General features: G+C 41.5%; 1 protein-coding gene and 1 long non-coding RNA gene across 4 annotated transcripts in view; one reads left to right on the plus strand and one right to left on the minus strand.

The window, feature by feature from the left end:
• The window catches only part of LOC110256888 (uncharacterized), a 77,722-nt gene that overhangs the window by 18,740 nt on the left and 32,575 nt on the right, over window positions 1–26,407 (plus strand). The window lies entirely within an intron of this gene.
• The window catches only part of NUGGC (nuclear GTPase, germinal center associated), a 44,350-nt gene continuing 37,804 nt past the window's right edge, over window positions 19,862–26,407 (minus strand). For all 3 annotated transcript variants that reach the window (XM_084997772.1, XM_001928603.5, XM_084997773.1), the window contains exons 17-18: window positions 25,132–25,222; window positions 19,862–21,283 (exon numbers count right to left, since the gene is read on the minus strand). In XM_084997772.1, coding sequence (XP_084853898.1) covers window positions 21,138–21,283; window positions 25,132–25,222 — 237 coding nt within the window. In that variant the 3' untranslated portion in view covers window positions 19,862–21,137. The remainder of the gene's footprint in view (window positions 21,284–25,131; window positions 25,223–26,407) is intronic.

Consider the following 26,407-nt stretch of genomic DNA (forward strand, 5'->3'; position numbering starts at 1 on the left):
AGCTTTCTTTACCTCCCTGTTCACACACATTCCTTCCCCTGCTCTCCTAGTATAGCTGTGTCATACTTTTGTTTAGATCATTTTTCAGTTTATTTCATTATGCCTATGTAGATACTGTTTATAGCCAAGCCATGCAATATGTTTTCTTCTACAATATTTAATTTTCCCTGGAGTTAATAATTATTTTTCTGATTCTGTAGTTTTTTATTTATCTATCATGAATTCGTCTCCAATCTGCATCATTTACATCCATCTCTTCTAGATAGAGTCAAATACCTCAAATATTCTATGAACTTATGTCTCTATGGACATTCCCCCAAACTTTCTGATCTGCTTCTTACAGACCAATTGCTCTCCACACCTCATTCTGGATAATGGCTATTATCCAGAGATCTTCCTTTACCTTAATCCTGGAGCTTCTCCTTGATTGTGCCTTTGGCTAGAGCCTCTGCTTTCTTACTCTCCTGCCTTTCTTTTCCTTGTTTGGTGGAGCACACTTATGATGGAATACTTTTATGGAGACTTTGCACATCTGAAACTATCTTTACTTTTACCTCCACCCTGATAGTCTGTCTGGGTATAAAATTCTAAGTTGAGGTATTTTCTCCTCCAGATTATTTTTTAAATTTATTTTATCAAAGTGTAGTTGATTTACAATGTTTTGTTGGTTTCTGGTGTACAGCAAAGTGATTTAGTTATATACATGTAATCACTTGCATCTGCTAATCCCAAACTCCCAATCCCACCCCCCTTCCCCTTGGCAAAAACATGTCTGTTCATATAGACTTACAGGTCTTTCTGTTTTGTAAGCAAGTTCATTTGTGTCATATTTTAGATTATATATTTAAGTGACATCATGTATTTGCCTTTCTCTGTCTCACTTCATTTAATATGAGAATTTCTAGTTGCATCCATGTTGCTGCAAATGGTGTTATTTCATCCTTTTTATAACAGAGTAGTATTCCATTGTATAAATGTACCACATCTTCTTTATCCATTCATCTGTTAATGGACACTTACTTTGCTTCCATTGTCTTGGCTATTGTGAATAGTGCTGCTATGAACATGGGGGTGCATGGACATTAGAATTATAGTTTTGTCTGGATATGTGTCCAGGAGTGGTATGGCTAGATCATATGGAAACTCTACTTTTAGATTTTTGAGGAATGTCCATACTACTGTTTTCCATAGTGGCTTCACCAATTTACATTCCCACCAACAGTGTAGGTGGGTCACCTCTTCTCCACACACTCTCCAGCATTTGCTATTTGTAGACTTTTTAATGATAATCTGGTGTAAGGTGGTACCTCATTGTAGTTTTGATTTGCATTTCTCTAATAATTAGTGATGTTGGGCATCTTTTCTTGTGTCTATTGACCATCTATATGTCTTCTTTTGAGAATTATCTATTTAGGTCTTCTGCTAATTTTTTGATTGGGTTGTTTGTGCTTATTTTTGTTATTGAATTATATGAGCTCTTTGTATATTTAGGAAATTAAATTCTTTCTTTTTTTCTTTTTAGGGTCACACTCACAGCATATGGAAGTTCCCAGGCTAGGGGAACTACAACTGCTGGCCTATGCCACAGCCACAGCAATGCCTCAGACACAGTAACATTGGATCCGAGCTGCATCTGCAACCTACATCACAGCTCAAGGCAACACCAGATCCTTAACCCCCTGTGTGAGGCCAGGGATTGAACCCGCATCCTCATGGATACTGGTTGGGTTCATTATCCCTGAACCACAATGGGAACTCCAGGAAATTAAACTCTTGACAGTTGCATCATTTGTAAATATTTTCTCCTAGTCCATAGGTTGTCTTTTTGTTTTGTTTATGGTTTTCTTTGCTGTGCAAAGTTTTATAAGTTTGATTAGGTCCTATTTGTTTTTCATTTTATTTCTATTGCCTTGGGAGACTAACCTGAAACTTTACAAGGATGAATGTTGATGTGGGTTTGTTTTTACCTATTCTAGGCACCAAATGAGATCTTTCAGTCTGAAATCTCAGGTTCTATATTTTTGGGAAATTTTCTTGAATTATTCCTTTCCCATTCCTCCCCTCTCTCTTTTCTTTTTAGAAACTCTTCTTATTCAGATGTTGGATTTCCTGGACAAGTACTCTAATTTTCCTAGCTTTTCTGTCCCAGCTTCTATCTTTTCATTTTTTTAGTCCTACTTTTGGGGACATTTCCTTGAATTTATCTTTCAAATGGTTTTTTTTTTAATTTTTAAAAATTTTTTGCTAGCATATTTTTTAATTTACAGGGGTTTCTTATTCTGTGATAATTTTTATCATAGCCCTTCCTTTTCTCATTGATGCAATATCTTCACATATATCCTTAAAAATATTAACAATAGTTTCTAAGAAGAATTTTCTCCTTGTTACTGTCTCTGTTTCCTCTAAGCTGCTTATATTCTGTTTGCTTTGGTCTTTATCTCTTATGTAAGAGACTTTCTCTAAAGGCTTGGATGGTTCTCATATTTAAGAGTAGAGGACTAGGAGTTCCCATTCTGGCACAGCGGTAATGAACCCATGGGAAGGAACAGGTAAATCAGGGAAAGCAAATTTAGGATTAGCTATTTTGAATAATTTCATCAGGCTCTGGGGCATGGAGGGGCTCTCACTAGTTATCCACTACCTGACCCTGGGCTGGTCAGGGCAGGCTGATGGTAGCCTAGAGTATGAGAGCCCAGTAAAGGGTGGTTTAGGGTGTGGACTCTGGACTCAAATGTGGGTTTGCATTTGAAAAAACATGCTCCCTAGAGGGCAAGTTATTTACTATCTCTAGGAACTGCATACTCATGGATCAGTGTCAAAGGGTTGGGACAGGCCCTCCAGGGTCAGCAAGGCCCCGGATGTCAAAGCACCAGAAAATAGAAAATAAATTATGTGGGTAATACAGTGTGTCAATACAGAAGTACAGTGTGTTAATTCACATGAACAGTGTGTCAATTCACAAACACGGTGTGTCAATTCACAAGTATGGTGTGTCAGTGCACAAGTATGGTGTGTCAGTTCGTGTCAGTTCAAAAACACGGTGTGTCAATACACAGACACGGTGTGTTAAAACACAGACATAGTAGGCTAACATTGATTCCAGGCAAGTCTGGGGACAGTCTCAGGGAAGTCCTGCCTCAGGGCACATAACACTACCAATCTGCTTTCTCTCTACCCCAAATATTCTCTGTTTTACCTTCCTTTTCCAAATGTAGGCGAAAAAAAGGAAGTGTCAGAATGATCTGGCCACATTTCCACAAACCACTTCTGTGAATCCTCTCTGCTCATGAGTTGGGGGACTCTGCTGGCGGTAGAACAGAGGTTCAGCATGCAGACGGGGGGCCAGCACTGGAAGGTGTGTGCACACATGCATGTACTTCTCAAGATCCATCCATCCCTCTATCACTAGTTTTCTCCCTTCCCCAACTCCTACTGAAACCTATTATGCACAGAAACCTCATTTGCAAGTGACAGGCAGTGAGTTAGAATCAAGCCCAGCTGGGATTGAGTGTCTGCTCCTTAAGAGCCCCTAGGACGACAAGCTCTTGGCAACGGTATGTGAGCATTCTTGCTCTAGGGCATCTTCCCCCTTCTCTGGATTGAGTGCACTTGGCCGTGTCCCCAGCACGCACTGGCTCTCCACACATGTGCCACTGGGCTCCCCACAGAGTGGACTGCATCCATTTTAGCATGTGTCGGGAATAGCTCGTGACTCTTGCTATCTTTCTCTGGAAACTCTTCCATCCTTTGAATGGTAGAGAGAAGCTGCTGAGGACCCAGGCTAAAGGCAGATGGCCAGACCTCAGCCAGCAGCAGGGGCTGAGCTGGGAAAACGCTCAAAAGCACTGACAAGCCTTGCACCCTTGTGCCTCCATGTCCCCACGTGTCATGTCACCTCGAGGTGAGGCCAGCAGGCCAGCAGATGTCACATTAGTGATAAACTCTCCATTTGATCACACTGCTTGGGTCACTGTCCACATCACAGAAGATGGAGAAAGAAAGGCCCTGTCGCCATGCCTCCTCCTCAGAGCCTGCATTCCCAGCAGGTATATCCTGGTTCAGGAGGGAATTTATGGTCCCTTCCAACTCTTATACTCTCTGACTCTGGGTTTGATTGAAGCATCCTTCCTTTTGAAGCCATCCTCCCTGGTGGCCAAATCTGTGTTCTTGTTGTCTTCTTTGAGGGTCCTCTCTGCAGTCATACACCCTGAGTTTGGGCACTCAGAGTCCATCCCACTGCACAACTTCAGCCTGAGTGGCAGTATATCCAGAGGCCACAGGCACTTTGCCAAGGGGTTGAAGCCTAAGCATCCAGGTGCCAACACGCTAAACCCACACTCTTGGCCTTGGCAGATCTCCGGGCCCCTTCAGTGCTAACATTCCAGTAGTCAGTTCAGCACGTTTGAGTGCACAGTCTCATATTACAAGCACAGCTTGGCACATGTTCAAAGCACTGAGCAGTCACTCCCAAGCTTTCCCTTCCAGGCACCAGGCCCTCTTAGGCCTAATCTTTTCTGTTAGAGTGGGGAAGACACTTCTCAGGGGGTGGGGGAACCTACCATTTGTGGACAGTTGGAAGAATATTGGTCCCTAAAGTATACAGCAATTTTTAAAATTGCCAATGCAGTCTACATGGAAAGGAATTTTGTGGGAACTCAAGAGTTAAGGGAATAAAGAAAGTACCCTGGGGCTGCTCCATTGCACCAATCCAGGGGGTGCCACTCATTTTATTTGCTGGAGTTGCATCCCCGGAGTTATGTGTTCCTGCTATCTACCGTGTCCTTCCTATTTCCCCATCCAGTCTACTGTCATTTGGGACAACACTCCAGCCCTTTGGAAAACTTCAAGTTAGTCTCTTACAATGTAAGATCTAGAAGGGAACTTTGAGTTTAGTGACACAATGTTCCCTCATTTTGGAGCTGAGGAGCCTATGGCCCAAAGAGGTAGAGTACCTCGTGCAGGCATCCCAGCAGAAGAGGCCAGGCCTATGGCCAGGGAGCTTGACTTTCTCTTTATCTTTGCTCCCCCAAGAGTGGTCCACAGGCCAGTAGCATGAGCAGATCTGGGAACCTGCTGCAAAGGCAGCATCTCCAGCTCCACCCAGACCTGCTGAATTAGAACCTGCTGTTAAACAAGACTCCCCAGTCACTTGCATATACCCATGAATGTTCCAAGCATTGACCTTCACCCACCTAACAAGAAATCATGGAGATCTAATCATGAACCCTTGTTTTAGGATAACCCAGATTTCCCACACTCTCTGGAAGGACAAGGATTGAGGAGGAAGGAGAAAGACTAATATGTACATTTTCAGAATCTACTCATCTGGAGAAACTTACTCTTCCAGGTGGATGGCCTGAGAGGGGACATCCATGAGGCATGCTCGTGTATGTTTTAGGAGGTGTGACCTCACCACCTCTCATCCTCTTACTTGAGCAGGGTTTTGTTTTGACTTCTGCTTGACTGAACAAAGGCCTAATGTCTTGGCTCCTCACTCTCTTGCTGTAAAGAACATGACCCTTTGCAGAGGGAGGATGTCCTGGAGGAGTGAGGGACCTCAGTTTGAACACTCTCCAGTGCCAGCAGCTCAGCTTGAGAGCAGTCACTCTTGGAGTCACTGCTTCTCAGGAAGAGGCTATAGCTCTATGAGTGCTATGAGCCGAATATCTGTATCCCACCAAAATTCATATGTGGAAATCCTAACGTCCAGTGGGGCCATTGAGAGGTGATTAGGCCATGGGGGTGGAGCCCTTGTGAATAAGATTAGTGACCTTATGAAAGAGAGCCCAGAGGGCTCCTTTGCCCCTTCCACCAAGTGAGGACACTGTAAGAAGGTACCAGTTATGAGCCAGAAAGAAGGTTCTCTCCAGACCTTAAATCGCTAGTGCCTCAATTTGGACTCCCTGGCCTCCAGAACTATGAGAAATAAACTTCTCTTGTTTATAAGCCACCCAGCCTGTGGTGTTATCCTAGCCACCCAAACAGACTAGGAGACCAGGCAACAAGTTCTCTCTCCCCACTGAAGCCCCAGAACTGTTTGGACATCTCTTGAGGTTCGATTTTGTATATATATATATATGTCACCCCCACATCTCCACTACGTTGCAGGCTTTCTTGAGGAGGGACTGACTCTTGCGCATTGTAGTCCTAATTGGACCTAGTAGATAATGTGGTGCTGACCATGAGTTAGAGAGGGACTGGTAAAGAGCACACGTCCAAACGTGGAGGCAACCAGATTCTGGTCTTGTGAAGTATGCATCAGACGTCCTTTGGTTCCAGGAAGACCAGTCCATGGTTATGGGCTGAACTGTGTCCCCCTCAAGTTCATGAAGCGCTAACTCCCAACGCCTTGAAGGTGACTATGTTTGGAGATAGTGTCTTCAAAGAGGTAATTCAGTTAAAAGGAGGCTGGTGGGTGGGTCCTAATCCAATCTGACTGGTATCCTTATAAAAAAGAGAAAACTCAGATACACCTAAAGACACCGGGGGTGTGCAGAGAAAAGACCGTGCAGCGAGAAGGGAGCTCTCTATGAGCCAAGGAAAGAGGTCTAACCAACCCTGCATGGAACTCCTTGAGCTTGAACATGAGCTTCTGGAGAAAAGAAATCTCTGTTGTGGCAGCCACACAGTCTGTGGTGTTTTGTTACAGCAGCCCCAGCAGATTAAGACACCCATGAATATGTACAATGAGCTGGATTCTCGCATAGCAAAATACACATTATTCTCCATTTCTGTGAAGAAATTGGAGCAATTTCTAGGCTCAAAGTGGAAAAAAACCTCCTACTTTGTTATAAAGTCATAGGAGAAAACAGATGATTGCAGAGAAAATATAAAATTTTCTTCCCACTGGGAAAGAAACTGCAGTGTATCTGATTGTCTTACGGCTGAGGTTTTATTAGCATATTTTACAGCAGGGAATGTATACACTCCTTTTTCCAGGCATAATTAGATTTCCTTAAGAGCCAGAGAACCTACAGAGCAGGGTTGGATTTGAGCTATTGCTTATCAGCCCACCACCAATATTTTTAAAACTGTGTCCCAGGAGAGAAGCACTTTACTTTTTAAAAAGGGTAGTTACAGTGCAGGCAATCTCTTTTTTTTAACTTCAGTTTTATTGTGATATAATTGACAACAACACTATATAATTTAAGGTATACAGCCTCATAATTTGACTTACATCCATCATGAAATAATTACCACAGTAAGTTGAGTGAGCATTCGTCATCTCCTATAAATACAACATTAGAGAAACATAAAAGATGTTTTCCTTGTAAAGAGGATTTACTGTCTTCACAACTTTCATACGTAATATACAGCAGCGCTCATTATATTTGTCACATTATTCATTATAATCCTAGTACTTATTTATCCTATAACTGGAAGTTTGTATCTTTTGACCACCTTCATCCAATTCCCCCTCCCTCCACCCTCATCTGATCTCTTTTTCTATGAGTTTGTTTGTCATTTGTTTTTGAAACAACACTGTTAGTTCCTATTATACAAGGTAGCAATTCAATATATTTCTGTACATTTCAAAGTGATCCCCATGTTTAGTTATAATATGTCACCATACAAAGATATTACATAGTTATCGACTACATTCCCCACACGGTCCGTTTCATGTACTCATCTCTTTTGCAACTGGAAGTTTGTACCTCTTACTCTTGCTCACCTATTTCTCCCCCACCCCCTCCTCTGGCAACCACCTGTTTGTTCACTGTATGTATAACTCTGCTTTTGTTTTATGTTTGTTCATTTGTTTTTGGTTTTTTTTTAGATTCCATATATAAGTGAAATATGTCTGAGTTATTGTACTTGGCAAAATACACTCTAGTTCAATCCATGTTGTCAGAAATGGCAAGGGTTCATTCTTTTTTATGGTTGAGTAACATTCCACTATGTATTTATACATAATATATATAAATCCAGCACTTTCTTTATGCATTCATCTGTTGATAGTCATTTAGGTTGCTTCCATAGCTTGGCTATCATAAATAGTGCTGCTACAAACATAGGTATGCATATATCTTTCCTAATTCGTGTTTTTGTTTTCTTTGGATAAATACCCAGGATTGGAATGGCTCGGATCCTACTTTGCTGTGGCATAGGCCAGCAGCTGCAGCTCTCATTCGACGCCTAGCCAGGTGTGGTCCCGAAAAATAAATAAGTAAATTAAATAAGACTTGATGCCCGAGTTCTACTCCCAGAGACTGATTAAAATGGCATATGCAGCATGACCTGCTTGGGCATGGGAATTTTTTAAATCTCCCAGATGATTCAAAGGTATAGTCGAAGTTGAGAATGATGTCCTAAAATACACCCAAATAATATAAATAAATGTCATTTTCAAAATAATAAAAATTGAACAGTCTCTGTAAGTTGTAAAGAAACATATGCCTAAATATAACCCTTAATTGTCATGAATTACTGCCGCCTAATGTTGGCTCCACCTGATCTGGGCTTGAGTAGGAATGTTTCAGTCCCCCTGAGCTATTTCTAAGACACAGGTAGTTCTGATCTCTGAGAAACAGCAATGAGTGATGGCTTGAAGCAGGATCTTAATTTCCTGCTCAGGAATTGAACCTGAGCAGCCTGGGTGAAAAGTTGGAATCCTAGCCACTAGCTAGTGGCTAAAAGCATTATTGTTGTCCTGATTCTTGCCCCATTGAAAGCAAGAATGTTTCAAGGAGTCAAAGGTTGTAAACAAAACAAAACAAAACAAACAAACAAACCAAAAAACAGGTACAAAGTTTATTATCAGAGACACAGTACAACATGAGTGAGCGAAGCAGTTTAGAAGCAAAACAGCAGAGTCAGAGAGGAGTGTGGGTGCCACTGCTAGTGGGGAGCCTGCCAAAGGGGTGATTTAAATCAATTGTATAGGGGCAGTTCTTCTGGGTTTTGTTTTCCTTTGGCCAATTATCTTGCTTTGTTTCTCACACCTGATTGAACCCAGGACCCTCCCTAACATGTGCGTGCATTTTTTAGCTAAGATGGATTCCAGAGCAAGGGACTATGGAAGGGTTACCAGGACTTATTATGGTCTTGTGCCCCTCCCTTTCTGACCCAGAGAGGTCTTTGGTTGCCCTTGCCATTCCCATTGTTTAAAGTGTCCACAGAAGGCAAAGTCCAGTCGTTTTCCTCGTTCTTGTTATTTCCATCTCGAAGTATAAACAGGTAGCTGGTTGTAAATGTCTATCCTGGAGCTCATCTATCTCCTGCCTCAGTTCCAGAGTTTCAACAATTCTACCAGGTTTTTAAAAACTTCTTTCTACTACAGGTTTTGGTTTCAGAGAGAGAACCAATCAGCAGACATCCGCGTCCTTCTAACCCCTCTATACAGCCTTTGCTCTTCTAACTCAAAGCAAAAGCCTCCTTCTCCTTCCTGTGAAGCCAAAAGACAAAGACCACAGGCACGTACCTTGTCTTCTTTCCAGCAGCAAAAACCTACATGTTTCTTCCAGGAGGCAAAATTTAATGAAAGGGCTTGTGTAAAGACTAGGCAGCAAGACCAAGATTTTCAAGTAGAGATTTGGTGTGGTTTTCATCACAGAGGGTGTCTAGAACACAGTCTCATCCAGATTTCATGGCTCATTATCGACTTTCTCTTTGTCCCTAATCAGATTAAACCATGTGGTTGGGAGAAGGGAAGACATACTGAGTTAGGACATGGTATTTAGACAGAAGAAAATAAACCAGCACATATTCATGCTTTTCTGGGTAATTCAATTGGAGTGGAGAGACATGCAAAAGAAACAAAAGAAGTGAAGGTCAATTGGTAACACGGATTGGGCGTGGTACCAAGCTTCCAGAGGAAAATGATAGGTTGTTTCTCAATTGTCTCCTTGACATGGAAATGCCAATGCTGTTGAATTTTGATAGTAACACCTCCCTTACCCCACGTCGTCAGATAATGCAGTACTCCACAAACAACACATTCCCTTTTGTCATTTAGCACAGAAACATTTTATTTTCATTTTTTACTTTCTTAAAATTATTTTATTTTTTAATAGGAGTGTAATTGATCTACAGTGGTGTGTATAGTGCTAGTTTCAGGTGTATAGCAAAGTGATTCAGATATACACACACATAAAATACACACACACATATGTACACACACACATATACATACACATATATTCTTTTTTGATTTTTTCCATTATAGCTTATTACAAGATATTAAATGTTGTTCTCTGTGCTCTACAGTAGGTCCTTGTAGAAACATTTTTTGTTTCTGCATTTTGAGTGGTATGCATGCTCAAATGATCATCTCTCTACTTTCTTAAGCAGAGCTTGTTAGCTATAATTTAATATTTGGGGTGAGTGAGAATCACCCTTTTTTTAAATTCAATTATTTTCCTTTTCTTTTTTTTTTGGTGCCATATGGCACATGGAGTTCTCAGGCCAAGGATCAGATCTGAGCCACAGTTGCGACCTATGCTGCAGCTGCAGCAACACCAGATCTTTTAACCCACTGTGCTGGGCTAGGGATGGAACCTGCATCCTGGCACAGCAGAGATGCTACCGATCCTGTTGCATCACAGCAGGAACTCCACGGTCACCCTTTCTGATTATTATGATGTAATTGTGAGAGGATACACGTGGCACCTCCCAAGGAAGAGAGCTGGAGGTGAGAAGGAAGCAACGTGAACTGGGCACTGGCCAGCTGAGTTGGGTGTGACAGAGTCCATGTCAGTTCAGGCGGTGGCCTTAGTGATATCAGCCCAGAGTAGGGCAGACTTGAGCACCATCGGGCCAAGAAACTGAGGCCAAGAGTCAGCTCTCCTCATATGAGTCAAGATACCGCTGGGTCTATGGAAATAGTAGCAGTTGCTTTGGAGACAAGTGCTTGTCACAGATGATCTGCAAGGAGCAGTTGCTGCTGGTGGAGAGGATGGACTGCTGTCATTTGGACCCATTCCTCCCCACTTTGGCACTGACACACTGAAGCCAACAAGGAGCATCCCCGTTAGTTTCTGGCCAAAGCATGAGCTCTGGAGCTTTCCCCGGAAGGTAGAGAAGGGCAGGATTCCCCCAGGATGGTGTGTGGGGCCTGAAGGGGCCTGGGGGAGAAAGGATGTGAGGAGAGGAGACAGGGGTTCAGGAGACAAGGAGCCACAGATGGTCTCAGCCTGGCAGGCTCCTCTGCTTAGCGGCAAAGGTCACACGCCTCTTGGCCCCGCCCACGGCTGTGCCCCAAGATCCACCTAGGCCTTCAGGAGTTCAGCTGGTTTGGAGGGTCAGAGAAGTTGAGAGAGGAAGATACTGCTTCCTGATGCCCACAGGCTGAAACGAGGCTAAGGGTCTACTACCTTCTCTCCCCTCCTCCACATTGTGAATGTACCTTGGCGGTGCCCCCTGGTCACTGGAGGCCATGGGAAGGTGACATTCCAGGCCTAGGAGACTGGGAAGCTTACTCCCAATTGTCCTCAAGTCCCCTGCCCTAGACACTCACCCCCATGGGCTAGTGAGGACTTCCCTGTAGGTCAGAAAGCAAGGAATCTGCTTCTACCCCCCGGGTTAGACTTGTATCTACTTTAAGTCTCCAGGATCCTCTCTCACTGTCACATGGTCAGCAATGAACCCTGACTTTGTTCATTAAAAAGGATGAGACACTGAAGTGGTTGTTTTTAACCAAAGATAGATATGCTAATCCTAATCATGAAAAGATATCAGACAAACCCAAATTTTATAAGACAGCTGGTCTGTATTCCTCAAAAATGTCTGAGAGTAGGAGCTCCTGTTGTGGCTCAGTGGTTAACGAATCCAACTAGGAACCATGAGGTTGCAGGTTCGATCCCTGGCCTTTCTCAGTGGGTTTAGGATCTGGCATTGCCATGAGCTGTGGTGTAGGTTGCAGATGTGGCTCGGATCCCACGTTGCTGTGGGTCTGGTGTAGGCCAGCGGCTACAGCTCCGATTCGACCCCTAGCCTGGGAACCTCCATGTGCTGCTAATGCAGCCCTAGAAAAGGCAAAAAAAAAAAAAAAAAAAAAAAAAAAAAAAAAAAAAAAAAAAAGGTCTGAGAGTAAAGGAATTAAAGAGATGTGACCACTAAATGAAATACTTACTCCACCGTTGGAGGCTGTTCTGAAAAGTACTGCTTTATAGGCCATAATTGGGCAATTGATGAAATTTGAAAGTAGATTGTGGATAAGGTGATACTGACGTTGAAGCTCCTAAATCTGGTCATGGTACTGAGGTTATATAAGAGAACGTACTTGCTTTTTTGTAATATGCTTCAATATTATGGGGTGAAGGAACATGATATGTGCAACTATTTCGGGACAGTTCAGAAAGGTATGCACAAGCACACACATACACACACACTAAGAACGACAAAGCAAATGTAGCAAAATATTGGCAAGTCAATAATAGGTAAATGGGAATTCCTTGTCCTATTGTAACTTTCCTGAGTTTGAAATTCTTTCAAAGTAAAAAAAAAAAAAAAAATTCAGAAAGAAAGTGATGGGAAACTTCAAGTGGAAAGATCATGAAAGAACAATTCAAATAGGAGGAATTCCAATGACACCAAAAAAGGTTTCAACATCAGTAACAACCCAAGTAGTTTAAGACGATAATGTTAAAAATTTGATCCCATAAGCCTACTGCAGAAAAAGATTATATTCATTTTTGGTTTAAAACAAAAATGGTATCACAGGCATTCTCATCCCTGCTAGTGAGCAGGCAATGCTTCTGTAAAATAGTTGAAACTTTAAAATGCTCTTATATTCAGATCCTGTAGTGGAATTCTTAAAAATTTATCCTGAAGAGAAAAATCAGAGATAAGGACAAAGATTGCTGGGTACGAGTATTCATTATGATATTATTTACAATGAAGGAAAACAGCACCATCTAAATGTCCGACAACAGGATAGAGGTAAGTTAAATGGTAGTATGTCTATACCTCGGAATACTCTGTGGCATTTAAAGCTGTGTTTTCAGAAACTATTGTTTTCTCTGACCACATCCAATCTTCGGAGCAATGTGCCTTCTCCCGTTATTCCCCTCTGGAATCGAGACCTGCCTGGAACCCCAATCTTGCTGTTTCTAATGGAAGCATTCTGCCTAATTCTAGCCAGTGTCCCGTTTGCTGGGAAGATGGATCTGCTCTGATTTAGAATTTGTGATGGAGCCTATGGGCTAGACTAAGGATCAAACAAAAGGCTCTTCTTTTTTTAATTAAAGTATAGTTGATTTACAACGTCATTCTTAGTTTCTGGTGTACAGCAAAGTGATTCAGATGCATATATTTAATTCTCGGTGCTGTACAGTAGCTCCTTATTGTTTATCCATTATATATATATTAGTTGTATCTGCTAATCTCAAATTAAGTTGTATCTTAATTTATCCCTCCCCCATCCCCTTTCCCCTTTGGTAACTGTAAGTTTATTTTCTATATCTATGAATCTGTTTCTGTTTTGTCAATAAGTTCATTTGTGTCATATTTTTTGATTCCATATATAAGTGATATCATAAGGTATCTGTCTTTATCTTTCTGATTTACTTCACTTAGTATGATAATCTATAAGTCCATCCATGTTGCTGCAAAGGGTATTTCATTCTTTTTTATGGCTGAGTAGTATTCCACTGTATATATATGTACCATATTTTCTTTATCTGTTCTTCTGTCAATGGACATTTAGGTTGCTACTATATTTTGACTGTTGTAAATAGTGCTGCTATGAACATTGGGCTGAGTGTATCTTTTTGAATTAAAGTTTTGTCTGGATAGATATCCAGGAGTAGGATTGCTGGATCATGTGGTAGTACTGTTTTCCGTAGTGGCTGCACAAATTGACATTCTCAGCAACAGTGTAGGAGGGTCCCCTTTTCTCCATACCCTCTCCACATTTATTCTTTGTAGACTTTTTAATGATTGCCATTCTGACAGGTGCAAATGAAAGACTCTTGCTCCCGACATTAACCTCCTAAAGCAGCAGATCTCATTCCTGAATCTCTTGTATTCCTCTTGATTTTACCCTTAGTGTGTAAGTTTTCCCTTTTTTTCTGGCATCAGTTCTGACCTTCTGTCCTGGATTCATATTAATATCAGCCAGGACTCAAAACTCAGCCCCAGTTCCATCTCCACACACCCTCCCTTTTTTTCCTGTTCTGCCGGTGAAGTGCCTTCCTAACAAACAGCTCTTGGTAATGTTCTTCAGGCAGTTAACAAATAGTCCCATTGCCAGTACCAGCTCGGGCTAACTTTCTAAGCTTTAGCTCTGTAGCTCCTGATAGCGATGAGGTAATTTCATTTGGGAAAAACTAAAATTTGTAGGAGAGCTATAAATCCAAGATGTCGGCCTGCAGACCTTACTTTGCTCATGGGTTATTTAGAAGTGTGTTGTTTGCTTTCCAAATATTTGAAGATTTTCCAGATTTCTTTCTGTTATTGATTTATAAGTTAATTCCATTGTGGTCAGGGAATAAACTCAGTGTGATTTTAATACTTTTAAACTTATGGGGACTTGTTTTGTGGATTAAGATGGGGTCTACCTTGGTAACTGTTCCAAGAACACTAAAAGGAATGCGTGTTCTGATGCTGTTGAGTAGAGTGCTCTATAAATATCAACTTAGAAAGTTGGTTGATATGATATTCAAGTCTTGTACATTGTTTCTGAGTTTCTCTACTTGTTCTATCAATTAGCAAGAGGGAGTGCTGAAATTGCCAACTATAATTGTGGATTTGGCTTTTTCTCACTTGAGGTCTATCAGCTTTTGCTTCATGTACTTTGAAACTTTGTTTTTGGTGCATAACTAGGATTGTTATATCCACTTGATGAATGAACCACTATGTCACTATTCAATGACCCACTTTATCCCTGGGAATAATCCTTACTCTGAAATTTACATTGTCTGATATTAATACAGCAACTATAACTTTCTTGATGTTAAGGTTTGAAATCATATTTTCCATCTCTTTACTTTCAACCTCCTTGTGTCTTTATATTTAAAGTGGGTTTCTTATAGGCAACACAGAGATGAGTCTTACTTTTTTCAATCCAATCTGATAATCTCTTTTAATTAGTGTTTTACGATATTTACATTTAATGTAATTATTTGTATGGTTGGGCTTAAATGTACTGTCAGACTGTATGTTTTTTCTTTTATTATCCATTATTTGTTTTTTTCACCCCTTTTCCCAGCTTTTTATGGATTATGTGAGTATTTTAATATTCTATCTCCTTTAGTGGCTTATTAGACATATCTCTCTTCTGCGTTTCCAGTGATTATTCAAGGATTTATGGTGCATATCTTTAACTTCATTCATACTCTATCTTCAAGTAATATTATATCACCTTAGATAAGATATGAAATTGTACAACAGTATATTTCCATTTCTCCATTCCTGGCCTTTGTGCTATTATCACACATGTTACTTCTCCATTTTATAACCCCCATAATACATTGTTATTCTTTTTTTTAAACAATATTTTAAATCTTTCAAAGAGATCAAAGAAAAATAAGAAAATCTTACACATTTATCCACATATTTACCATGTCAGTGCACCTCATTTCTTTTTTTTTTTTTTTCACTTCATTTCTTTATGAAAATCCAAATTTTCATCTGGTACCACTATACTTTTAACTGACTTTCTTTAACAATTCTTATAACACAAATCTTCTGGTAATGAATTCACTCAGTGTTTATATTTCTGACAAATTCTATATCACTTCAGTTTTGAAAATGTTTTTGCTGGGTATAGAATTCCAAGTTAACACTTCTGTTTGTCTTTTCAAATCTTTAATGAGATTATTTCCCTGTCTTCTGGATTACATTCTTTTGATGAAAAGCCTGCTGTCATTCTTATCTTTATTCCTCTGTGTGTCATATCTCCCCTCTCTGGCTAGTTTTAAATTTTTCTCTTCATCACTGGTTTTCAGCATTTCATTTATGGTGTGTGTTGGTCAGATTTTCCTGTTTTCTTGTGCTTAGGTTTATAGTTTTTATAAATCTTGGGATATCTCAGCCATTATGCTTTAAAATTTTTCTCCCATACCCCCATCTCTCTCCTATCCTTCTGTGATTCCTATAATGCATATTTTAGGCTGCTTTATGATGTCCCATAATTCACTGACACTTTTTCTCTCTCTTTTTTACTTTTTTTTTTTTTTTTTTTTTTTGGCTTTTTGGCTTTTCTAGGGCCGCTCCCATGGCATATGGAGGTTCCCAGGCTAGGGATCTAATCCAAGCTGTAGCCTCCAGCTTATATCACAGCCATAGCAACATGGGATCCGAGCCACATCTGCAACCTACACCATAGCTCACGGCAACACCGGATCCTTAACCCACAGAGCAAGGCCAGGGATCGAACGTGCAACCTCATGGTTCCTAGTCAGATTTGTTAACCACTGAGCCACAGTGGGAACTCCTCTTTTTTTCTGTTTTTATTTTTTTTCTTTCTCTATTTCATTTTGACTATATTCTGTTTTGATATCTTCAGGCTCACTAATCTGCTCTTTTTCTTCAGCTTTACTGCAGTATAATTGATGAATAAAATTATAAGATATTTAAAGTGTACATGATGTTTGATATCAATATACATCATAAAACAATTTCCCCCATGAAGTTAACTAACACATCCATAACATCACATATTTACCTTTTCTTTAAAAAGTAATTTTATAGCATCTTTCCTGATGTTAATCTAGCTGAATGTTGAATTTTTATCTTGAAGTTTGATTTGGTTCTTATTTGTTTCTTTCATTTCTTTCCTCCCAGTGTTTATGTTTTATCCTACCTTCTTGATCATTTGGAGTAAGTTTATAATAGCCATTTTAATATCCTTGTCTACTAATTCTATCACCCGTGTCATTTCTGGGTCTGCTTCCATTGATTTTTTTCCCATTACTGTGGGTTGTATTTCCCTGCTTCCTTGCATGTCTGGTGCTTTTTGTTTTGATGCCTTACTTTGTAAAATTTCCATTTTGGGGGGCTGGAATTTTTTTTATTCCTTTGAATGCTTTTATATTTTGTTCTGGAATATAGTTAAGTTAGTTAGAAATAGTTGGATCTTCTGGAGCTTGTTTTTAAACTTTGTCAGGTGGGTACACAACAACCTTTAATCTAGGACTATTTTGGCCCCATTAGTAAGGCAATATTATTCTGAGAACTCTACTTGACACCCCATATATAAGAAGACCTTTCTACCGGGGCTACCCTAGCTTGATGTGAAATTTAGGGTTTTTCTGCTTCTTTCCAGTGGTTCTTTCTGGAAACACTTTAAATGAGCATTGACTAGCATATGCTGATTTAAAGTGTGCAATGTGCTAGTAAGTGCTCATTTAAAGGTTCAAGGGAGGAACTCCTCCCTGGCCTCACTTGGTGGGTTAAGGATCTGGTGTTGCTATAAGCTGCAGTGTAGGTCACAGATGTGGCTCAGATACAGTGTGGCATAGGCTGCAGATACAGCTCCAATTCGACCCCTAGCCCAGCACTGCCATATGCCACCAGTGTGGCCATAAAAAAAAGACAAAGAAAAAAGATTCAAGGGAAACATGCTTCATACCTCTGAAGCTTTCTCTCTGTATATCTATCTTCTCCAAGGTATTCCACCCTGTGAATTCTAACCACATGGACTTCCCAAACTCTGGACTCTGTCTCAACTCAGGGAGACCTGAAGCTCTGTTTCAGTTCTTTCTTCCTGTTCTGTGGCCTTGAAACTCTATTCAGGCAGTAGGATGGGCAATTGTAGAGCTTACCTATTTGGTCTCCCTTCTTGCAGGGATCATTGTCCTGCACTGATTATCTTCTCATATCTTAAAACTAAATTGTTTCATAAATCTTGCTTGGTTCTTTAATGGCTTAAGGCCAGAAGGTAAATCTGGTCCCTGTTACTCTATCATGTCTGGAAGTGAAACTCTTCCACATTCCTCACTTGAATATAAAAAGTGAAATTATACAAACTGCAATGGGACTGTATGTGTTTAGAATTTTAAAATGAAAAAGTGGGGGCACAGTCTTTAAGGCGTTGGCCTGCTGGGGCCCCCTTTGCCTGAAAAAGCACTAAAGCTATCTTTTTCTCCTTCACCCAAAAAATAAAATAAAATGAAAAAGAAAAGGAAGTACCAAGACCCACCTACATGGATAAACTTTTTTTTTCTTACTTAGGCAAAACCAACAAACCATCAAAACAAAAAGTGAAGGATTTTAAAATCCTAGAATTTTAAAGACACAAAAGATTTTAAATCCATGCAATGAAATCCTACAGTTGTTAAGGAATTGCCAAAGGTCATATTAATACTGGGAAGATCCAGGATTGGAACCCAAGTCTCCTGATAAACAAGTCATTAAACTGTGTTACTTCTATTCTGTCTCCAGGTAATAACCATTGATCAAGTACTCTTAAGTACTATGTGTCAGTACTTTGAAAGCATTATTTGGAACTTCCTGACCACCCTAGCAGTTTTGAGGTTGGTATTACTATTATCATCATTTTGAAGATAAAAAACCTGAAGCTCAGGGAGTTTAAATGATTTTCTAAAACAGTGGTTCTGGGGAGTTCCCATCGTGGCTCAGTGGTTAATGAATCCAACTAGGAACCATGAGGTTGCGGGTTCAATCCCTGGCCTTGCTCAGTGGGTTAAGGATCTGGCGTTGCCGTGAGCTGTGGTGTAGGTTGCAGACGCGGCTCAGATCCCACGTTGCTGTGGCTCTGGGGTAGGCTGGCGGCTATAGCTTGGATTCGACCCCTAGCCTGGGAACCTCCATATGCTGCAGGAGTGGCCCAAGAAATGGCAAAAAAGACAAATAAATAAATAAATAAATAAAACCGTGGTTTTCAGTGGTTCTTTAAATACCTCTGGGGTCTGCTAGGTAGAATTATTTTTACAGTAACATTAAGATTTTTTTGCCTTTTTTTTTTTTTTTGTCATGTTGACCTTCTCACTAAAGATTTAAAAACAAAGGTAGTTAAACCACCTGAACCTTAGCATGAATAAAGGCAGTTGCACCAAGTTATTCTAGTAACTTGTATTTTTCATTATACTGCACTTGCAGTTAAAAAAAAAAGTTTCACTTCATGTTCTTAATGAAACAGTATGTTATGAAGTTATTAATTGTTGACCCTTAAATAGATGTCATTTAATTTTGTGGTGTGACAGAATGGGGAGAACACAGAGTACTTCTAGCCTCAAGGAAAAAGCACTTGTATGATTCAATTGTGAGCTGAATTTGACACTATTTTCATGGGACATCATTTTTGTTTGAAATAACAATTGACATCAAATTATGGCTAATCATACTTAGTTACATGGTGGACATCTCTTTTTTTAATTACTCAAATGAATTTATCACATCTGTAATTGTATAGTGATCGTAACAATCTCATTTCCATACCACAGCCCAAGCACATCCCCCCACCCCCAAACTGTCTCCTCGGGAGACCATAAGTTTTTCAATGTCTATGAGACAACATCTGTTCTGCAAAGAAGTTCAGTCTGTCCTTTTTTCAGATTCCACATGTCAGTGAAAGCATTTGATGTTGGTGTCTCATTGTATGGCTGACTTCACTTAGCATGATAGTTTCTAGGTCCATCATGGTGGACATTTCTTGAAAATGAACAAAATGAACCTATCACTTCAAAGAAAACAACTGATAGTCTTTGTTGCCAATGATAAGCTGAGCTTTCAGGGAAAAGTGGAATTTTATAAAACTTGTATCTTCCACCATGAGCTTGATAGATTCCCAATACTTCACAACTTTTCTGGTGACACTGGTGGAGATATCTACAAATACGATTTGAGGCATTATATTATGAAATGTCAACATTTAGAAGAACTGGTTAATCCAGTGAAGGATAATTTTCAAAATGCCCAATGCCCAATGCCACAATTGGTAAAAGATACATTCAAAATATGAGATGGAGATGTATTTTAATGCAACAGGATATGAAAAAATTCACCAATATGATTTCAGATTCCACACTTAAGAAACTACCACTTGTCAATTTTAATGCAACAGGATATGAAAAAATTTCACCAATATGATTTCAGATTCCACACTTAAGAAACTACCACTTGTCAGGATTGTAGTAACAGAGATGAATATCCAGAAATGATCTGAAGAGTCTATTAAGATACTCTTCCGTATTCCAACACTATATCTGTGAGACTGTATTTTTTTTCCATATATATCATCCAGAAAGACATACTGCAACAGATTGAATGCAGAGACAGATAAGGGAATCCAGCTGCCTTCTATTAAGTCAGAGATTAAAGAGATTTGCAAATGTCTAAAATAATGTCACTCTTCTTCACTAAATTTTTCAAAATAGTTTTTTTTCACAAAAATATTTATTTATAAAAACATGTAATGGGTTTATTGTTGTCATCTTAAAATGAATTAGTAAATAATTATTTACAATTTTTCTTCATTTTAATTTTGAATACAGTAAATTTCAACAGCTATAACGCACATCAACAAAAGCTCTTTGGGTTCTCAATGATTTTTAAGAGTAGAGAGTCCTGAGATCAACATGCTTGAGGCATGCTTGTCTTAGATCACAGTCCTGAGAAGTGGTAAAGCCAGGTTTCTTATCCACCTGGCTCTCAACTCATGGAACAACCCATGTTGTTTCCATGACACAATGTCTCATCAGAATTAAAATGAGAAATAGATCTGGGTCCCTAAAGCTTTATTTTGCATTTTTCCCATTATGCTTATTTGGACCTTGCTGTTTATCTCTCATATGTAGTAGTTTGTAACTGCTAATCTCAAACTCCTAGTTTATCCTTTCCCCCTTTCCCCCTTTGGTAGCCATAAGTTTGTTTTCTATGGTCTGTGAGTTTGTTTCTGTTTTGTAAATAAGCTCATTTATATCACATTTTAGATTCCATGTATAAGTTTTTCGATGTTTAGATATTTGTCTTCAGTGAAGCACAGATTTCCTGTCCCTAAAGCTTCAGAACTCCGTAAGGGATTCAGGATGACCTTTTTTGGTTATAGAATAAAAAAATGAAATGATGTTGCTCAGTCCTCAGCTTCTGCCAGAAGTAACAATATATTGCATCTCGGTTGTCTAGAAAGCCCCCAAAGTTGGGAGAGGTCCTTTCTTAGGTTTTAATAAACAGAAGTAAATCTGACTATTTGTCTCCAGGCTTGGATTCCAACCCCTGGTGCTAAGTTCCAAGCATCAAGTCCATGTTTGAGGGGGCCCAGCTTTGCTGGGGGACATTCTCAGAAGGAAATCTTGCATGCCCCTCCGCAGCACTGCATTCTCCGCTACCTCCTTCAGGCTCCTGTGCAGCTTCTCCATCTCTTTGTATTCACTTTTGACATCTAGGGAAGAGCAGAAAGCATGTCCTTTTCAGAAATGTCCCCAGAAAACACATCTCTGAGAATCCTGTTCTGAACTGGGTTGCTTGCCCCAGACTGTGAGCTCCAAAATGGAGCTCTGAGATCACACAGTCCATCAATGTGTCTTATAAACAACCCCATCAAACCAGGTGTTCTTGCTCTTACCTTAAAGTTTACCACAGCACAGGGAGAACCCTCAAAAAAACCCCACAAAACCTACCCATGAAAATGGTCTGGGGGAGTTCCCGTCGTGGCGCCGTGGAAACAAATTCGACTAGGAACCATGAGGTTGTGGGTTCAATCCCTGCCCTTGCTCAGTGGGTTAAGGATCCCCCATTGCCATGAGCTGTGGTGTAGGTCGCAGATGTGGCTCAAATCTGGCGTTGCTGTGGCTGAGGTATAGGCCGGCAGCAACAGCTCCGATTGGAACCCTAGCCTGGGAACCTCCATATGCCAGGTGCAGCCCTAAAAAGACAAAAAAAAAAAAAAAATTCTAGAAAATGGTCTGGAAAAGCACTGGGTCTTTCCTAAGACTTCACAAGTGCTCAGTGGAAGGAGATAGTGCCCACCCCACAGCAAACCTCCCCCAAGTCCTCTCCAGGCATCTCTCTCCTTCTACAACCTCTCTCCTCCCAGCCAACCTCCATTTCTTTGGTGTTGTTTTTGTTTTTGTCTTTTTAGGGCCACACCTGGCATATGGAGGTTCCCAGGCTAGGGGTCGAATTGGACTTATAGCTGCCAGCCTACCCACAGCCACAACAATGCAGGATCCGAGCCGCCTCTATGACCTAGCTCAAGGCAACACTAGGTCCTTAACCCATTGAGCAAGCCCAGGGATCAAACCCACATCCTCATGGTTACTAGTTGGGTTTGCTAATCACCGAGCCATGATGGGCACTCCCCATCCTCCATTCTAAGTGAATTTTCTCTGTTTTAACATCCCAGAGTTTTAGCCCATGATCTGCAATCAAACAGTATCCTTGCAATGGTTAATTTTATGTGTCCACTTGTCTGAGCTATAGTGCCCAGATATTTAGCCAAATATTATTCTGGATGTTTATGTGAGTGTATTTTTGGATGAGATTTACATTTAAATCAGTGGACTCCGAGTAAAGCAGATTGCCCTGCACAACACACATGGGACTCATCTAGTAAGTCGAAGGCCCCACTGAAATAAAAGGCTGGTCTCCCTTGAGCAAAAGGGAATTTTCCATCAAACTGCCTTCAGACTTTGTCTGCAACATTGGCTCCTCCTCGTTTTCCAGAGGTTGTTTTTGGACTTGAACTGCAACTCTCCTGAGTCTCCAGACTACTGGTATTCCTAATTAGATTTTAGACTTGCAAACCTGCCATAGTTGATGAGCCAATTAAAATGAATATTATATGAAATATATAAGTATATATACACACAATATATACAAATATATGTGTGTAGTTACACACACACACACACACACCCTATTCTGTTTCTCTGGAGAATGCTGACAAATACAGTCCTATTTGAAGGGACACTTCAGACTGACCTTGGCATTGGCTCTAGCACTGCTCCTAAAAGCCTCTCCAACCCCCCCTTGGCCCTACATGCCCCAGATAACAACTCAGATTCACGCACCCTGAGCTGGCCAGTGATGGGACCTAGGACTGACAAGGGAGTCAGAACCCTGAGTCTGCTCATCTTGGTCCTGAGTGTGGAAGTTCTCCCTTCTTCTCATTGCTTCTTCGGTCCTATGTATCCTTCCCGGCTCCACCCCAGGGCCCAGTTTACTTGAAGCTACCCGAGTGTCCCAGCCCTGAATAACCTCTTCTGAAGAGCAAGAAAAACAATCTGGTGCCCAAGTGTGCACCTCCTGTAGGTTTTAGTTGAAACATCACCCTCGCCGGGAGAGCTTCCATGGGCACCCTGTCCCCTCCTCCCAGCCCCCTCTCTCCCTTTCCCTGCCCCTTTTTTTTTTCCTCTCCATTGCATGGATCATGCATGTCACACACTTTATTTGTTCTGCCCCCTGCCTGCCTTCTGCCCACTGGGCTGTGAGCGCCCTGAAGGTGAAGAGTTTTGTTTGTAATGGTCACTGCTATATCCTCAACACTTAGAACACTGCCGGGCACCTCGGAGGGTTTGTAATTTCTCGAGGAGTGAAGGCACAGTATCTGCTGTTGTGATTTATATTGGTGCATGTCTTGTCTTGCCAACCAAGTGAGACTTGGAGCAGGCACTGTTTCAGACGGCTTTGGGACCTGGCACATTTGCTGTATATTCACTGTTGATGGGAAGAAAAAGGAGCTGGTCTTAAACTATCCCCGGAACAATTTACATCAAACTCAGGGGCATCTTCTGCCTGTGAGATCTGGAGAGTCGGAAGCCCTTTGGCGGATGGACGTTCTTTAAAGACGACGTAGCTGGATGACTCTAATCTTAAAACAGGTTCCCGTGAAGGCTGGTACAGAAAGTCGTAAGAAAGACCAATAAATTACAGTGTGAGGGGCTGTACCTCCTTCCTGGAGACCACTGGGAGCAGGTTAGACTATCTCACCAGCCAGAACTGGGGGGTAATGATGATTTCAAAAGAAAGTGCAGGACAGATATTTAGAAGTAGGAATGTGGCTTTTTCTTTGGTGTTGGTTCGATCCCTGGCCTCGCTCCATGAGTGAAAGATCTGGCCTTGCCTGAGAGCTGTGGTGTAGGTTGCAGCCGTGGCTCGGATCTGGCATTGCTGTGGCTGTGGTGTAGGCTGGCAGCTGCAGCTCTGATTCGACCCCTAGCCTGGGAACCTCCATATGCTGCAGGTGTGGCCCTAAAAAGACCTCCCCCAAAAAAACTTTAGGGAAAAACCCTAAAAGACCCTCCCCATCCCTCAGCCTTCCTCTTCCCCTCCTTAGAGGCAACCAGTGTGACCATTTCCTGTGCATCCCACGGAGATTTTTCTGCACAGCAAACACATACATACCCTTTTCCTTTCTCCCCTCTCACAAGTGGCAACACATTGCACACTTTTTTTTTCACTTTATAATTTACCTAAGCGATTGTTTCTTACAGCTACATATAAAGCTGCTTTGTTCTTTTTACCAGTTGCAGGTCCTCCACTAGTTATAAAGCTAGTAAGTCAAGACCTAGATCTAAGTCTAGGGATGGACTTTTGAGTTGCTCCAGTTTTTGACATTACGAACAAGGCTTCCCCGGATAACTCTGTCCGCATGCCACTCTGCCATGTATGAGGATATCAGGGCATAAATGCTTGGAAGCAGGATTGCTGGGCCAAAGGGCATGCACATTTTAAATGTTGCTAGAAACTGCCTAGTTGCTGTGTACACACCACTTTATGCATTCTAGTTTCTGCCAGGGGGGCTGCTGACTGCCTGTACCACATGCAGCTGGTATTGGTCCTCAGGCTCTTGGGGGATGAAGACAGACCTTCTCTATGACCGCCAGAAAACGAGGCTTCTCGTGGAAAGGTATCAACTTCAAAGAACAGGTTTCTGGAGACACCAGGGAAAAGGGAGGGATTCGAATGTGTCACGTTTCAGCTATGGATCCTGGGCACATTATCTGAATCTGTGTTTTTGCATCTACAGACTGGAGCAGGAATGCCTACCCCTGAGGGTGACTGTGAGAATTTGATGAGACATGTGCACAAACCCGAACAGAATGCTTGGTGTCAGTGGGGTGCTCAGCAAAGGGGGAGGGGCAGTGACAATCATCATTATCTTCAATCCTTGCCCTGGAAATTCTTCCTAACTAGGCTTCTTTAAATCCAGCAGAGAGCAACTACAGCTGTGGGGGGAGGGGGGTTGCTGGCACCACCCCCCTTTGCGCAAAGGTCGTACATATTTACCTGCAAGCTCCTTGTAGAGTCCATCCCCCTGGGACGAAGCAAGGGTCAGCATGGTGGTGATGCTGCCCTTCACCTTCTCCGTGATTCCATTCTATGTGACAAAGGATGGTCATTCTGTTAGGATGGCACAGCCTAAGGGACACCCCCCCCCCACAACCAGAGAGTATAGAGACTGAGGTTGATGAAATCAAAGTCAAGTCCAAGGGTGGGCTCCTTGAGGATGCCCTGGATGGCCAGAGTCATCAGGACAATGCACCTGCCTCAGTACCTCCTTCCCTAGACTGATGGAGATGGTCCCTCTGGTGCTGAATGTCTGAATCGGGAGTAATGGGGAGGCTGGAAGGCAGGGCAGGGTCGGGGGAACAGCCACCACAGAAATGGAAAAAGAGGAAAAGTGCTGGTGACCATCCCATGGTCCTACCATACATTTAGTCACTGGGTAAATGTTGATTGCCTGCTTTTAGAAAACAACATTTGTTGGAGTTCCCGTCATGGCGCAGTGGTTAACGAATCCAACTAGGAACCATGAGGTTGTGGGTTCGGTCCCTGGCCTTGCTCAGTGGGTTAAGGATCTGGCATTGCTGTGAGCTGTGGTGTAGGTCACAGATGTGGCTGGGATCTGGCATTGCTGTGGCTGTGGCGTAGGCCGGTGGCTACAGCTCTGATAAGACCCCTAGCCCGGGAACCTCCATATGCCAAGGGAGTGGCCCAAGAAATGGCAAATAAATAAATAAATAAATAAAATAAGATAAATAGAAAACAGCATTTGTAAATATATATCATATGTACCTTTCCAACTGCTTAAGAAATGTCTTCCTGTTACTCTCAGACCTTTGAGCAACTAAAACCATTTTCTCTCTTCTAACCATCTCTTGCCTCCCTTTGAAAAATACCTGACCCTCTGCTAGCCTGATAGAGCCTAGTTTTGAACCTAGATCTCCTAACTCCAAGTTTTATGCTCCTAACTCCAAGTTTTATGCTCTTTTCTTTAATGCACCTGAAGCTCTAGTCTCAGATGCATCCATGAGCCTTGTACTAATAACCGGTAACGAGCAACCTTGGCCTCAGCTTCCTTGTCTGTGAGCTCAGAGACTGGGAACCCTCTGTGATCTCGCCCCATTTCAACTTCTTGCATTTCTGTCATTTAAGATACATTGGTACATGGTCGATATGGTACTCATTTTTTAGTGGAATTGTTTTCTTGGGCAGCTGGTGGGTCCCATTTTTCTGTACTCAGTGGAGACTGGCAGCTGTAGAGTTTGGTGGATTTTCTGCA

Source organism: Sus scrofa, chromosome 14 (assembly GCF_054392235.1).
Source record: "Sus scrofa isolate SSC_HxYL_T2T_F1_AM1 chromosome 14, Sscrofa_HxYL_maternal_Yorkshire_Landrace_v2.0, whole genome shotgun sequence".
NCBI lineage: Eukaryota > Metazoa > Chordata > Mammalia > Artiodactyla > Suidae > Sus > Sus scrofa.